We start from the raw sequence: 13,163 nt of genomic DNA, 5'->3' as shown, positions 1-13,163 counted from the left end.
ATTTCCTTGCGCGACTAATCTCGCTTTGTGTTTGGCTATGGAGCCGTCTGAGTTGAGTTTGATCCAGTATGTCCATCTGCTGCCTAGAATAGATGCATTTGGTGGTGGATGAACCAGGTTCCATGTGCCTTGGGTCTGTAGGGCAAAGAACTCATCTGTCATGGCACGTCGCCATTCGACTGACTTGCTTGCTTCGGTATATGAGGATGGAGCAACCGGTTCATCTGTAGTGGAGTGAAAAAGATTTAGGCGATGGATAGGTTTCAAGTTACCCGATTTACCTCTTGTTATCATGGAGTGTTTGTGCTGAGGGATAGGTGGAGCTGTTGGACGGGATGGCTAACGGGTTGAGATTGTGTCTGTATAGGTAACATTAGTTGCTGGTGTTTGAGTTGAAGGTGTAGGCAGTGTAGTAGCTGTTGGAGAGGGAATGATGACTTTTTGGGTAACCGAGACAGGAGTCAGGAATAGATGTGAATTTGGATCGGGCAAGTCAGCATGTTGAACTTTGATATCTGCAAAAGGAAAATAAGATTCATCAAACGTGATGTGGCGAGAGAAGGAGACCTTGTTGGTGCCGATATGTAGACATTTATATCCTTTGTATGTATCTGAGTAGCCAAGAAAGATGCATGGCTGGGCTTTTGGTAGAAGTTTGTGGCGTTGGGAAGGTGGAGTTAAAGGAAAACAAGCGCAGCCAAATACTCTGATCGGGTTGTAATCCGGCTTAACACCATATAGCATTTCATGTGGAGAGATCTGGTTAATGGCTGTGTTCGGCAATTTGTTAATCAGGTATACTGAGGTTCTCATTGCATCAGGCCAGAATGTTAGGGGTAGGGATGCGGTGTGGAGCAGTGTTCTGGCCATTTCCACAATTTTCCTGTGCTTACGTTCTGAGACACCACATAATTCTACATCTAAATACCAATCAGAATGAGCCACGTCAATCATATCAAGCCCGGTACCGAGCAATACTGACACTCGGTACTTAGGCATCAGGACGGGGTTCAGCTTTCGTACAGAATAATTTTTCCTACAACAAACACCCTCTTCTCCTTGCAATCAGTCGTGTCATAGCCTCTCTAACGAGCTATCTTCATAAAATCATCATCTCCTCGCATGCCGTCGAACCCATTGAAGCTTATCCCCACTGAGCTCCCATCAGAAAATCTTGATCTTATGCATATCCCATCGGCAAGCTCCCATCATGAAATCTTCTTATCTTCAAATGTCACCAATCCCTTCAACAAGCCACCAGCACCACCCCGTCGTAAAATTCTCTTCTATTCGGGCGTGCTATTCGACCAAGGTTCAAACCATGCTCGATCTAGTGGTTCAAACCATACAGCAGATACTTGTAATGCTCTAATTGTAAGCGAACTTCTACCATTCAAATTATGGCATATTGTGATATTGATTGTGATTATCTGATTCTTATAATATCAGTGTGATTTCATCTAATTCAAATTATTTAAAATTATTATTGATATATATAGAAGGAATTATCATACTAATGAAGAATTTATTATAATTTGATCGATTAAAAAAATATATTTGACGTGTATTATGTTTATTATTATATAATTAATAAATTAAATGATATTATATAGGTCAAGTGGGAGAATATTAGAAATGTGAATGCAATGGCTTATGTTAATTTAATTGTTTAATTATAGTTTAGTAATTATTTAAGGCTTCGATTGTGACGGTTTTTTTAATGCTTTCTAAAGTTGAGTTTAGTATAAAAATTTCTTGAATTAAAATTTTTTGTACTAAAAAGTTGTTTTAAAAAGTAATATGAAAGCCGTTCCAAACGAAATCTAAGTGTCAAATTCCATCAATCAAAAAGAAAAATAATTCATTGAAATGTTTATGGATTATTTGATGAAATAATTGAATTAGAAACTACCAGTTCTTGTTCTTACCCTTTCAACACAGTTGTGAAAATTGGATTGGATAATAAATTAAAGAGTGAAATATTCACGATTTGACTGATTCGACCAGTTGAATCGGGATTGAATTAGATGACATAATAAATGCTACTTTTATTTAAAAAGAAAATAAAATTTCTTAATAAGGAGAAAAAAGAAAAGATAAAGCTGTCTTGCATAAATAAAAGGACATCATAGCATTCAGCTCTCATGAAGAATGATTTCTGATCACCAAATAGCTTTAGCCACTGAGTCTTCAAGAAATAAGTTCCTGCCAGCCTTTGGATAGGCCCACCTCGTGACTATGAACAGAAAAATCTTTTTCTTAAAAGATGCCTCCTTTTAATAAAACTGGGAACATTATTTGACTGATTGAAATTAATAATTGATAATTTGCTACTAAAATAACTTTTTATATGTTAAAATTATATGATGGAATCTTAAAATTTCAAATTTATCACTTTTGTATTCTTGAGCAATTTCATAAAATTTGAATTTTCATGTATTTCCACAATTTTTTATAATTTTATGAGAAATATTGTCATATGGAATGATTTTGATGATGAAGTTATGTTGGTTATTTATCATGTTGCTTGATGGTCCATATGTAACATACATGTCACAACTACATGGATGATATGCAGTATGTTGGATTCATGGGGCTTTTAATATGCATGTGTTCATGTGATGTGATGATTCACAGTTGATCCAACTCACTTTGCATCTTCAACATTATAGGCTAGGGAAACTGATCTAACCATGCATTATTTGGCTTTGAAGGATAGATTTGTTTATGGCTTCAAGACCTCCCATGAGATTAACTTGTATAGATCATCAATGATCAACCAGAGATGTTAGAAAGCCAAGAGAGGAGAAGGAAGACTTAGATCTTCAATTCGAGAGAATTCTCATCTCATGAGAGAATAAGTGATGGCAGGCGATTAGTAATGATAGAGGTGTTGGAAACAAAAGGAGATATAATAAAATAAGATAACTATGTGAGTCGATATATGAAAATTCCCAACAAGAGATTGTCCGTCCTAATTGAGGATGACATTGAGTCATAAAAAATAATATGAGAAGACTATTTGTGTAAGGTGGCTAAGAGGAAACAAACTTAAGGAGTGCATGACAAATTGGGTCACTTAAAGGAAATTCTCCAAGATAGAACAGGGGTTTTGATCCCTGATTGCCAAGAGGATTTAAAAAATCATGAGACTTATCCTTAGTGTCAGATGACTCTAACTCACATAAAGTCTAAACTTTAACAAGTATAGCACGATATTATTTGGGAAAGAAGATTGATAAGCAGTGCATATTAGTCTAAAGTTATCATAAAATGATAGAAATTAAAGATGAAGTTAATACATACATGCATGCATACATACATACAATAATAATAAACATGTATCCCACTACATGGAATGATAAGATTTGATGCACTAATGCCGGAAAAGTCAAACCCAATGTCTATATTTTTATAGATGATGCAAATGAATCGTTATCAAACATTTATAATTGACATTCAAATTTGTATGAGTTGTTGCCTAATCTCTGAGTTATAAATCTAAATTTCAATCTTTCAAATGTATATTATTATCAGAATCTCTTTCTTATTATTTAAGGCCTCATTTGGAATAACTTTAGTACTGTTTTTTAAATCAATTTTATAGTACAAAATATTATAGTTCAAAAAATTTTTGTACTAAAAAACTGCTATAAAAAGTAGTAAAAAAACTATCTCAAATGAACGATGATGTCCGCTAACATGCATCAAATTAATTGAATGTTACTCTTAGGTTTTCAAATTTAATGGATTGATGTGTTACCACCGGTTATAGGCTTAAGCAATTAATCAAAAGTCAAAAAATTATTTGATGTCTCAGAAGCTAAGACGCAAGAGAGCGTCATAGCCCTGTGCAATGAAGCTATGAAAGGAAGGACAGTGAGATTGTTCTCTCTGAGTAATATACTAATAGCTTCTCATGGAAGATGGAGGATGAAATGGGTCCCAAATATAGACATTTTTGGGCTGGGCCGGCAAGTGGCCCGGCTCCACGCCACCATCTGCGGAGAAGCCACGGCAGCCAATTAAGTTGGGTTCAGGCGGGCCCAACTACTAGGAAAACGTTGTCATCGAACTCATTCGGGGACATTCGATTGGGCTGCTTTTCTTGCCGCCAGCTAAGCCCGACTATGACCGCTGGGTTCTTTGATGATGGATGTCCTTGTTACTCAGCAGGGCCTGTAGGCCTAAAGCGAAGCACAAGTGTAGAGAGCTATATTGGTATATCCTTTTACTTTTTTGCCCCCCTCTTTCATAAATTAATTATCGACTTTCTTTTTTTAGTAAAAGTTGAAATTTTTGATAATTTCATTATCCACTCTTATGAAAATTGAAGTTTACATTTATTTAGGAGGATTTAGATATATATCCCATGATTTACATATATATTACAAATTTTATTTATTTTCATATTTAAAAATTATTTAATTTGAAATAAAATAAATATATAATATTTTAAAAACAAGAAATTTGAAATTAATGATATTTGATTTGAAGTAAAACAAATACAATATAAAATTTTGAAATATTTAAAATTCATCTTTCATTTCCTCAAATTTAGGCTATTGAAAAGTTATCGTCATTGTTATCTTATATATATAACATCATAATACCTAAATTACTTCAAATCATATAAATAAAAATATATATTTTATTTAGATTAAATAATTATAGTGATACAATTCAAATATTAAATATTATATAAATAAGCATAGATTTCAAGTACAATATGCACAAAAATATAAGATTTTTTTTTTTCATAAAATATATGAAAATCTTTATAATATTTAATTATAAGAGATTAAAACATACATTTTCTCACTTAAAAAAACAGATTTTGTCAATAGATATTTAAATCCCACATATGGGAAGAACAAGATAGCTTCGCGAAAGTATTACAGAACCAGGTTCAAAAAAGTAGCAGCTTCGCAAATTCAGAAAGAAACAAATTCCTCCACTTAAAGTTTCTGAATTTGAAGTTCAAACTACAGATTTCGTTAAAGCGGGAAAAAAAGAAGCTGCCACTAACAATGGCAGCAGCTCTTTCTGATAATTTAATTAATTGTTTAGTGCTTTCTGCTTGTCCTCCCCTGCAAGTTCATCATGTGATTCTTTAAATAATTTATTCTGTTAACAATTTCTTTCTTGTTCAGTCAAATGAAAAGGGTAAGATGAGTCCTAAAAAGAAACAAAAGCAGTTGATAAATCACTGGAACAGCAACACAGATATGAGCTTTTACAGGGCTTCTACAGCAAGCTTCAACAGCTACTGTACAAAGGCAATAATTATACTGGAAATGGTTTCATGAATATCGTCCTTAATTTCTTCTTTAGTCCTCCACTTTCCCATTGATTGCCCACTAGCACGGTGGAGCAAGGAAAGCAGCAAGAACAAGGAAGAAGAAGAGTAAAATATTATCAATAAGCAAAAGAGAAATTCAAAAGAACAGCTTCCCTAGTTCTTCAATTTCGCCCGGGTTTTTTACCTGTTTCCTTCTTCCGACTTGGCCATGGATATAGATCGATGAAGGCAGTTTATAGGTCAAGCGCGTTTGGACCGTTGCAGTAGTTGAGGTACGGGTTCCAAATCCACTGGACAAGAAACTTGGTTCCGCGGACGCCGTTGAGATTATAAGATCCGCCGCTCCGGCCGTCCACGAGGAGCTGGCCGGTGTACGCTCCACCGCCGCCTGTTCCGTAGATGCCCTCACACAAATCAGCGATTTCGGTAGGGAAAGACGGGTCCCCGCCGGCATACCACGCGTTGATGAGCGGATTCGAGGCCATCTCAGCTAACTCGTGTCCTATCACACTAACCATCCCGTCCACCCCCACATCCCCGTTCGGGGCTCGCTCGGGCCGCCGACCCGGCACGTACGACGGGATGGCAAAAGGGTAAGCGCAGACCTCCGCGCACCGGCCGCCGGAGTTCCCCACCCAGGCGTACGGCAACGTGTAACCAACCACGGACGGAAATGTGAAATAGTGAAATCCGCACACATTGCCGCAGAAATCATCCATCCCGACATCGGATGAGGTGAGGAGGAGGTAGAATCCGCCGCGGGGGTTTACGGGAAGGGGACGGGTGCGAGCGGTGACAGCGGTACGGATGATGGACTGTACGGAGAAGCGGGTGAGTTGCTCGCCGTGGGAGTAGAACCGATCGTTCTTTTCAGCGCCAAGGCGGACAATGGCGGTGATGTTGGAGCCAGTCTGGTCGGTATAGAGGCGAACGGTGCGCCACCAGGCGGAGACGGAGGGATGGGGGACGGAGGACGGGCGGGTTGGGGAAATGGAACGGATGAAGGCCCGGATGACGTGTTTCTGGGAGGGTGACCAAGTGCCGTACCATATTGGGTGGACGGTGATGTTGGCCGTGAGAACGGGACCCATGTGGTAACGGAGATGGACGAACTCCGATGAACCTTCGTATTTCTTTGAAGCAGCGAGGTCGGGCTTGGGGTTCGGCGCCGTGGGGGAGGAGACGGAGGTGTTTGGGAAGAGATGAGGCCATGGACGCCAGGCTGCGACGGGAGGGGCGGCGACGGACAAGATGAGGAGGACGACGACGGGGATTAGAAGCCGCATTGTTTAGTGTGTGAAAGGGCTTTGGTTGATTGGGAGAAGCAGCAGAAGTGTGGGTTGGCGTTGAAGGTTATTAGATGGGTTTGTTTTATAAGGGTTTTTGAGATAAAGAAAAAAAAAAGAAATTTTTTTAAAAGGATTATATTTTTAGCAATATTATAAAGATGCTATTCTTTTCGTACGTTCATACATTTAAATTTGGAGTAATGATTGGCCTGTAAATAAGTTTATATTTAAATATATTTTTAAAAATTTTATGTTAAAATTTTTCAAATTTATAAAATTATATATCATTTGATCACATGAATATAAAATAGGTGATTATTTACAATATAAATTTACTTGGGAAGCTAATCATGGATCTTATTAATGAATATGGAAAAAAAATCTAATTATCATATTTGTTTAGGGTCAAGATCCTAATAAGATAATTATTTCTCAAAAAGAGAAATTAAGGATATAATTGGTATAACTTTCATATTGCTTTATCTTTTAAATATAAGTTATAATTTTTGTTTGATTATTAGGAAGCAGTAGCCAAATATTATCGTAGTTAAGCTCTTAAAGCTAAACAAACTCTAAGATATACACAGAAATTTCTAGAATGTAGTAGTTAAATAGAATTGCAGTTGTGATATGAAAAACATAACATTGAAAAAGTAGTGCCTAATAGATCCTAAGATATAATTAAAATTAAAAGAAGACAACACAAGAATGATGTAAAGATGCAGTTTTATTTCAATCTATCATAACATAAAGAAACATTTTCCTATGTCATGTAGAGGTTATTTGGTTGCATGAAAAGGAATGCCATACAAAATGAATGCACTGTAGAAGGAATGTCGCATAAAAGGAATACTTTTGAGTTGCTTGGATAAGTGTAAAAGGAATACATTGCTTTTACCATTTTTTTGTATGGTTTGAAGTAAAAGTGAATGTAATGTAAAGTATAAAAACTTTGTGCTTGGGGTGGCTAGTGGTGGTCGGCGACTAGCCTAAGAGAGCGACGGTGGGTGGTGGCGAGTGGCGACTGTGATAATTTGAAAATACAAAAAGTGATAAAAAACATAAATTTTAGTTTGAACTAGAGCACTTCGGCACTGTGCTTGTGAGCGCTGCAACGCTAACTTTGAGAGCACAATTGCGCAAAAAAATTCTACTGCTGTGTTTGAGTTTCTGTTCTACGATAATTTTAGATTTAACATGCAGCACTGTAGTGATGCGGCGCTAGGCCACTAACAATATTTTTATATATATTAAATAATAAATATCACTGCCTCACCCCACGCCACTCTCTCTTTTTTGGCCAAGAAGGAAAGGAAAGAAGAAGGAGAAAAGGGAGAGCTAGAAAAAGAGAATAGAGAGAGGAAAGAGGAGGGATGTCAGGGCTTTTTCGATTGTAGTTCCTCTTATGAAAAATTATTTTGTTTGTAGTAAGTATATATTCTCTTCTATTTTCAATAATTTGGATTATATAAATGTTATCTCTTCTAAATCTATTAAAAATACATATCTTCTAATTTTTTAAGCTTTTATTATGTAGCTTTTGATATTTTATAGATTTATCATTTTGAATAGTATGATATGATTTTATTATATTTTTACCAATAAGAAACATGTATAAAAATATTTTTATGATATGAGTAGGGAACATGTATACAAAAAATGGGCTGAAAGTGATGTACTGTGATTTGATATGATAATACTAAAATATAATATGTGTTAAAATGATTGGTATGATTGATATGTGCTAGAATGTGATACTGATTTGACTAAAAAGGTGTATTATACTGATACTGCTATTATAGAAAATGATATGCCAATTTACATTAGATATATGAAATGATTACCCTCATGTGATAGCCGTAAGATTCATTGATTCTTTAATGGGAGTCATAATGAGTTGGAGCTTGATTGCAAGTTATACAAAGTCAGGGTGATTGATCCACGTGATTCAAAATGTGTTATAAGGAATACACTAATTAAGAGTTATAAGAGGCGATTGATCGAAAGTCATAAGGGCAAGAACAAAATCAAGATTCCCTATATGATAATGTATCAATATCGTTACTAATTAATATTATTGATATTGTACTGGTACCATTATTGATTAATGTTATCAATATTGTATTGTTACTATTATTGATTATTGAATTGATATTATGCTGATATTGTTACTGGGTACTATTACTAATATTGTATTGATGATGTTACTGATAGAAGGGTGTAAAAGATTGTATTATTAGATTGACTGAATAATAATAATAATAATAACCTGGTTGATAAATGGATATGATTAATTGGCATAGATAATATATATTGATGAATTGATTTTTTTAAATGATTTATATCATATTGTTCTCTTTTACCTTGAATTGATTGCAGTTGTAAGATTTTAATTATTTTTTGGGCTTTGTACTTATTACGTGATTTTACATTAAAAAAAAAAGGATAATAATTCTTTGATTTGAGGCTCCATATGGCATGTGTAGTTTTCTTTCAGTACTTGTAGTTTATTTTATAATTATTATGTATTTATAGAGATGTAGTTGGTCTTTTGTAACATAATTATTGTATATATAAGATATTTTTGGCTTATAATAATAATACATATTGATGAATATAAATATAAATCATATTTCTTTAATATAAATCATGTTTCTTTTTGTTGTTTATATGAAATGAATAAGCTCTAGTTAAATGGCTATAATGAAAGACAGATGCAATTCTTTCAATTCCTGAGCAAGATAGCGACAGTGTGCGACGAACAGTCGATGATGGCGGTGGACGGTGGCAGGTGGTGTTTGACAGCTGGGTGGCAGTGGAGTCGGTGGCCATCGACAATGATCAAGCAAGCTTTGAAGCAGTGTAAATGGTTTTCGTTCAAAACTGGGAGAGAACTATTTATCTCAAAAATGAACTAGAATGGAATACACTGCATTTACTTTATTTTACTTTGGATTTATTTTTCATCCAACCAAATATGAAGCTTTTTAAAACCTCTCTGCTCACTTTACTTCTAAACAAACTGCCTCATAATAATACTTAGCAAATTTTAGTCTTCACCCAATTTATTTGTCAAATAAAAGGTATAAATATAATTAAAGGTTTATTGTGTAAGTCAAGTGGACAACACCTAAAAGCTCCTTTTGATAGAAAAGTCGGCAATTGAATCATTTGTGAATGGTTTTAAGGAACCTTTATTAAGATTTTGTTTGGGATGACTTTTTTTTATTGTTTTTTAAAGCTACATCTTAGTTTAAGGATTATCTCGTATTCTTAAACTAAGCATTGCAAGTGGAGATGGGTTCAATCAAGGAGGCAAGATGGCTAAGCATCATGCGCACATTTAGATGCATCTTCAATCAAACATCTTTCGCCTATTTGTAGCTCCCACAAACGTCCACCCAAACTATAAATGGAAACATATTTTAAATTATATCACAATTGTGAATAATGTCGTGCCAATATTGACGTAGCACTATTCTGAAACCCTTTTTTTTTCTTAAGCAAAGATAAGAAAGAATATACACATAATATTCTTTTTTGATGTTAGAAATAAAGTTCGATTGAAGATTAATTATTGTTTGATAGACTGTTACTGTATTTTGATTTAGAAAATATATTTTTCGGTTGAAGATGCCCTTAGGGCATTATATACATGAGATGAAAAATGAGCAAACCTTTTAAAGGCTAATATTGAGTCATACATTGAAATTATAGGAAAATAAAATTAATCATAGTATTACAAAAATATACCAATTTTGGAGAACTAATTTTATTTTAAGCCATAAATATCTCCTATGAAAGCCTTTTGTGCTAAGACAAATTAATGAAAAAGTATAAAGAAAAAACAAAAAGGTCTTCATATGATGTTTATTTATCATGATAAGACATATGATCAAATACTACATCAATTGATTTGGCATGTTGTATGATAGAAATGTGTGTCACATGAGGATATTATTTAATATTAAAGAATTATAATTATAACCTACTAAACTTTGAGGAAAATAATTTAACCACATTTTCTAAATAATTTTTAATATTTTTATTTATAATTAATATTTTTCAATAAAAATAATCCTATTTTGTATTACTTTTCAACTTAATAAAAAATTAGAAAAAAAAAATTGTTCAGAATAAAAAAAGGTTTCGATAAATTTTAATTTTATTTGATGATAATATTTTCTTTCAAATGATCATTAATTTACAGGCGCGCCATTGGCCATTGAACGGCGGGATAAAAGAGTGGGCTCGTTAATGCGTGACAGATGGATGGCTTGGTTTAATGGCCAGCTGGGCCATGGTGGGCCCTCCATGCCTCGCCCATTAACCTGCTATGGCAGGGCCCATCGAGATTATAATTTGAATTCATACGTTCTAGTCCTTTGACACGTGCCTACTTCAAGAGAATAAGCTCGGCCGAGCTTACAATATGACACGCGGCGACTTAATCTTTCTAAGTTTTTTGACTAACTGCAACACAACTTGTATAGGATTCAGCCCAGTTGAAACTAGACGAGTACGGGAATCAGGAGACGTACGAGACGAGGTCAATTTCTTTGGGATTGGCTGTTACCTTATCGGATTGAATGGACGGTCGTGATTATTTTTTTTTTAAAAATTTTTTTTGGGGAATTACTTTTTTTTTTAATTCGAAATTCTAAATACAACCCAACACTCGGTTATTTCTTTACATATTAGATTTCTCTATCTAAGATTTTAAATATAATGAATTTTCAGAATTTTCAAGTTATTTTAAAGTTAGTGTAATATGAAATTAATTTATTAGTCATAAATCATAACACCATATTTCACCTTTATTTTAATATAAAATTTAAAATTTAAAATGCATTTATATTTAAAATTTTATTCAAATATTCTAATTTTTTTTTTCATTTTATTGAGTTAATGGGACTAACAATTGCTAATAGTCAAAATCATTTTTTGGCTGCACAGCTAAGTAATATTTATCGAATGTGATAAAGAGAATAATCTCATGTCACAAAAGGCTAATGTATTAATGAGCGTATCGTTATGATCCTCAAATGATCTTTTACTAGTAAGGATGTGACATTTGTCAGTTAACTATTAATTTTACTATCAAATATAGGGGGATTAATAAATGATCTAACTCACCAACCTCACACAAAAAATTCAAATTCGATTTGACCCATTTAATAAAAATGTCAAGTTCATGTCTAGAATTTTGATTAGTTTATTAAACAATTGGATTTGGGCTGTGAAAGCAGCGGTGAAAGAACAAGAAGACGGTAACGAGACAGAGAAACAGAAGCCGAAATAGGAAGAAGGGAAAAATACTTTATTACCCAGAAAAGCGGTACAGAATCCTTTAAATAGAAAATACATGGCATTAATGTAAATATGAATAATCTGTTCGCTTATAGTCTCCCTCAAATTAATCATTCTGATCTTGAATGGTTAATTTGCGACGAAGTTCTTGAAAGCCAGCAGGAGAAAAAGACTTAGTAAAGATGTCGGAAATGTTGTCGGAAGAGGCAATGTAGCTAAGCTGTATGGCACCGGAGTTGAGATGTTGCCGAATGAAGTGGTAGTCTATCTCGATGTGTTTGGTACGGGCATGGAAAACTGGATTTTTGGCAAGGGCCATGGCGGAGATATTGTCACAATGAATGGTAGTCGGTTGCTGTTGGGGAATGCCAACTTCGTCCAGAAGTCGCCGGATCCAAAGGACATTGGAGGTGGCAGCGGAGAGTGCTCGATACTCGGCTTCGGTGGAAGACTTGGCAACCGTTACTTGTTTCTTGACAGTCCACGAAATGAGTGTAGATCCCAAAAACGTGCAGTAACCCGAGATAGACTTGCGGTCAGCTATGTCCGAGGCCCAATCAGCGTCTGTGTAAGTGCGGAGAGAGAGATCTCCGGTTTGGATGGGAAGGCCATAATTGAGGGTACCCTTTAGGTACCGGAGAAGACGTTTGAGGGCTTGGAGATCAGAATTTGTTGGTTGATGCATGTGTTGGCAAATTTGGTTTGTGGCAAACGCGATATCGGGGCGAGTGATAGAGAGGTATTGTAACGATCCGGCTATGCGTCGATAGGTAGCAGAATCGGGAAGAAGTTGGAGATCCGGAGGTTGTTGTTTGGATTTGATTATGCTCGGCGTAGGGGCGGGCTTGCAGTCCATGAAGTTGAATTCCTTAAGAATTTTCTCTGCATAGTGGTGTTGGGTAAGGAAGAAGCCTTCAGGAGTCCGAATGGTCTGTATGCCGAGAAATAAGGCTATGTCTCCTAGTTGCTTTAATGCGAAGGTTGTGCGAAGGTCCTTGAGTAGAGCTTGTATGGCTTGGCTGTCATTTCCTGTTACAAGAATGTCGTCGACATAGATGAGAAAGAAGATTTGAATATTTTGAATGGTAAAGATGAGAAGTGAGGGATCGGAACGACTGAACCTGAATCCTCTTGCAAGAAGAAATTGAGTTAATTTTTCAAACCATTGGCGCGGAGCTTGTTTGAGACCATAGAGCGATTTCTGTAGTTTGCAGACCGCGGTTGGAGAGATTGTATCGGCGAATCCTGGTGGCTGCCGCATA

The 13,163-nt window shown here is 35.3% G+C and overlaps 1 protein-coding gene across 1 annotated transcript; it reads right to left on the bottom strand.

The window, feature by feature from the left end:
• Positions 1-5,179: 5,179 nt before the first annotated feature.
• LOC110099161 (protein EXORDIUM-like 3) lies at positions 5,180-6,671 on the bottom strand. The gene has a single exon (XM_020826246.2). It carries the CDS (start codon positions 6,586-6,588, stop codon positions 5,536-5,538), a length of 1,053 nt encoding a protein of 350 aa, XP_020681905.1. The 5' UTR covers positions 6,589-6,671; the 3' UTR covers positions 5,180-5,535.
• Between the last annotated feature and the right edge of the window lie 6,492 nt (positions 6,672-13,163).

Source organism: Dendrobium catenatum, unplaced genomic scaffold (assembly GCF_001605985.2).
Source record: "Dendrobium catenatum unplaced genomic scaffold, ASM160598v2 fragScaff_scaffold_264, whole genome shotgun sequence".
Taxonomy (NCBI): domain Eukaryota; kingdom Viridiplantae; phylum Streptophyta; class Magnoliopsida; order Asparagales; family Orchidaceae; genus Dendrobium; species Dendrobium catenatum.
Note: the sequence above shows the minus strand (reverse complement) of the source record. Positions and strands in the feature narration are given on the sequence as shown.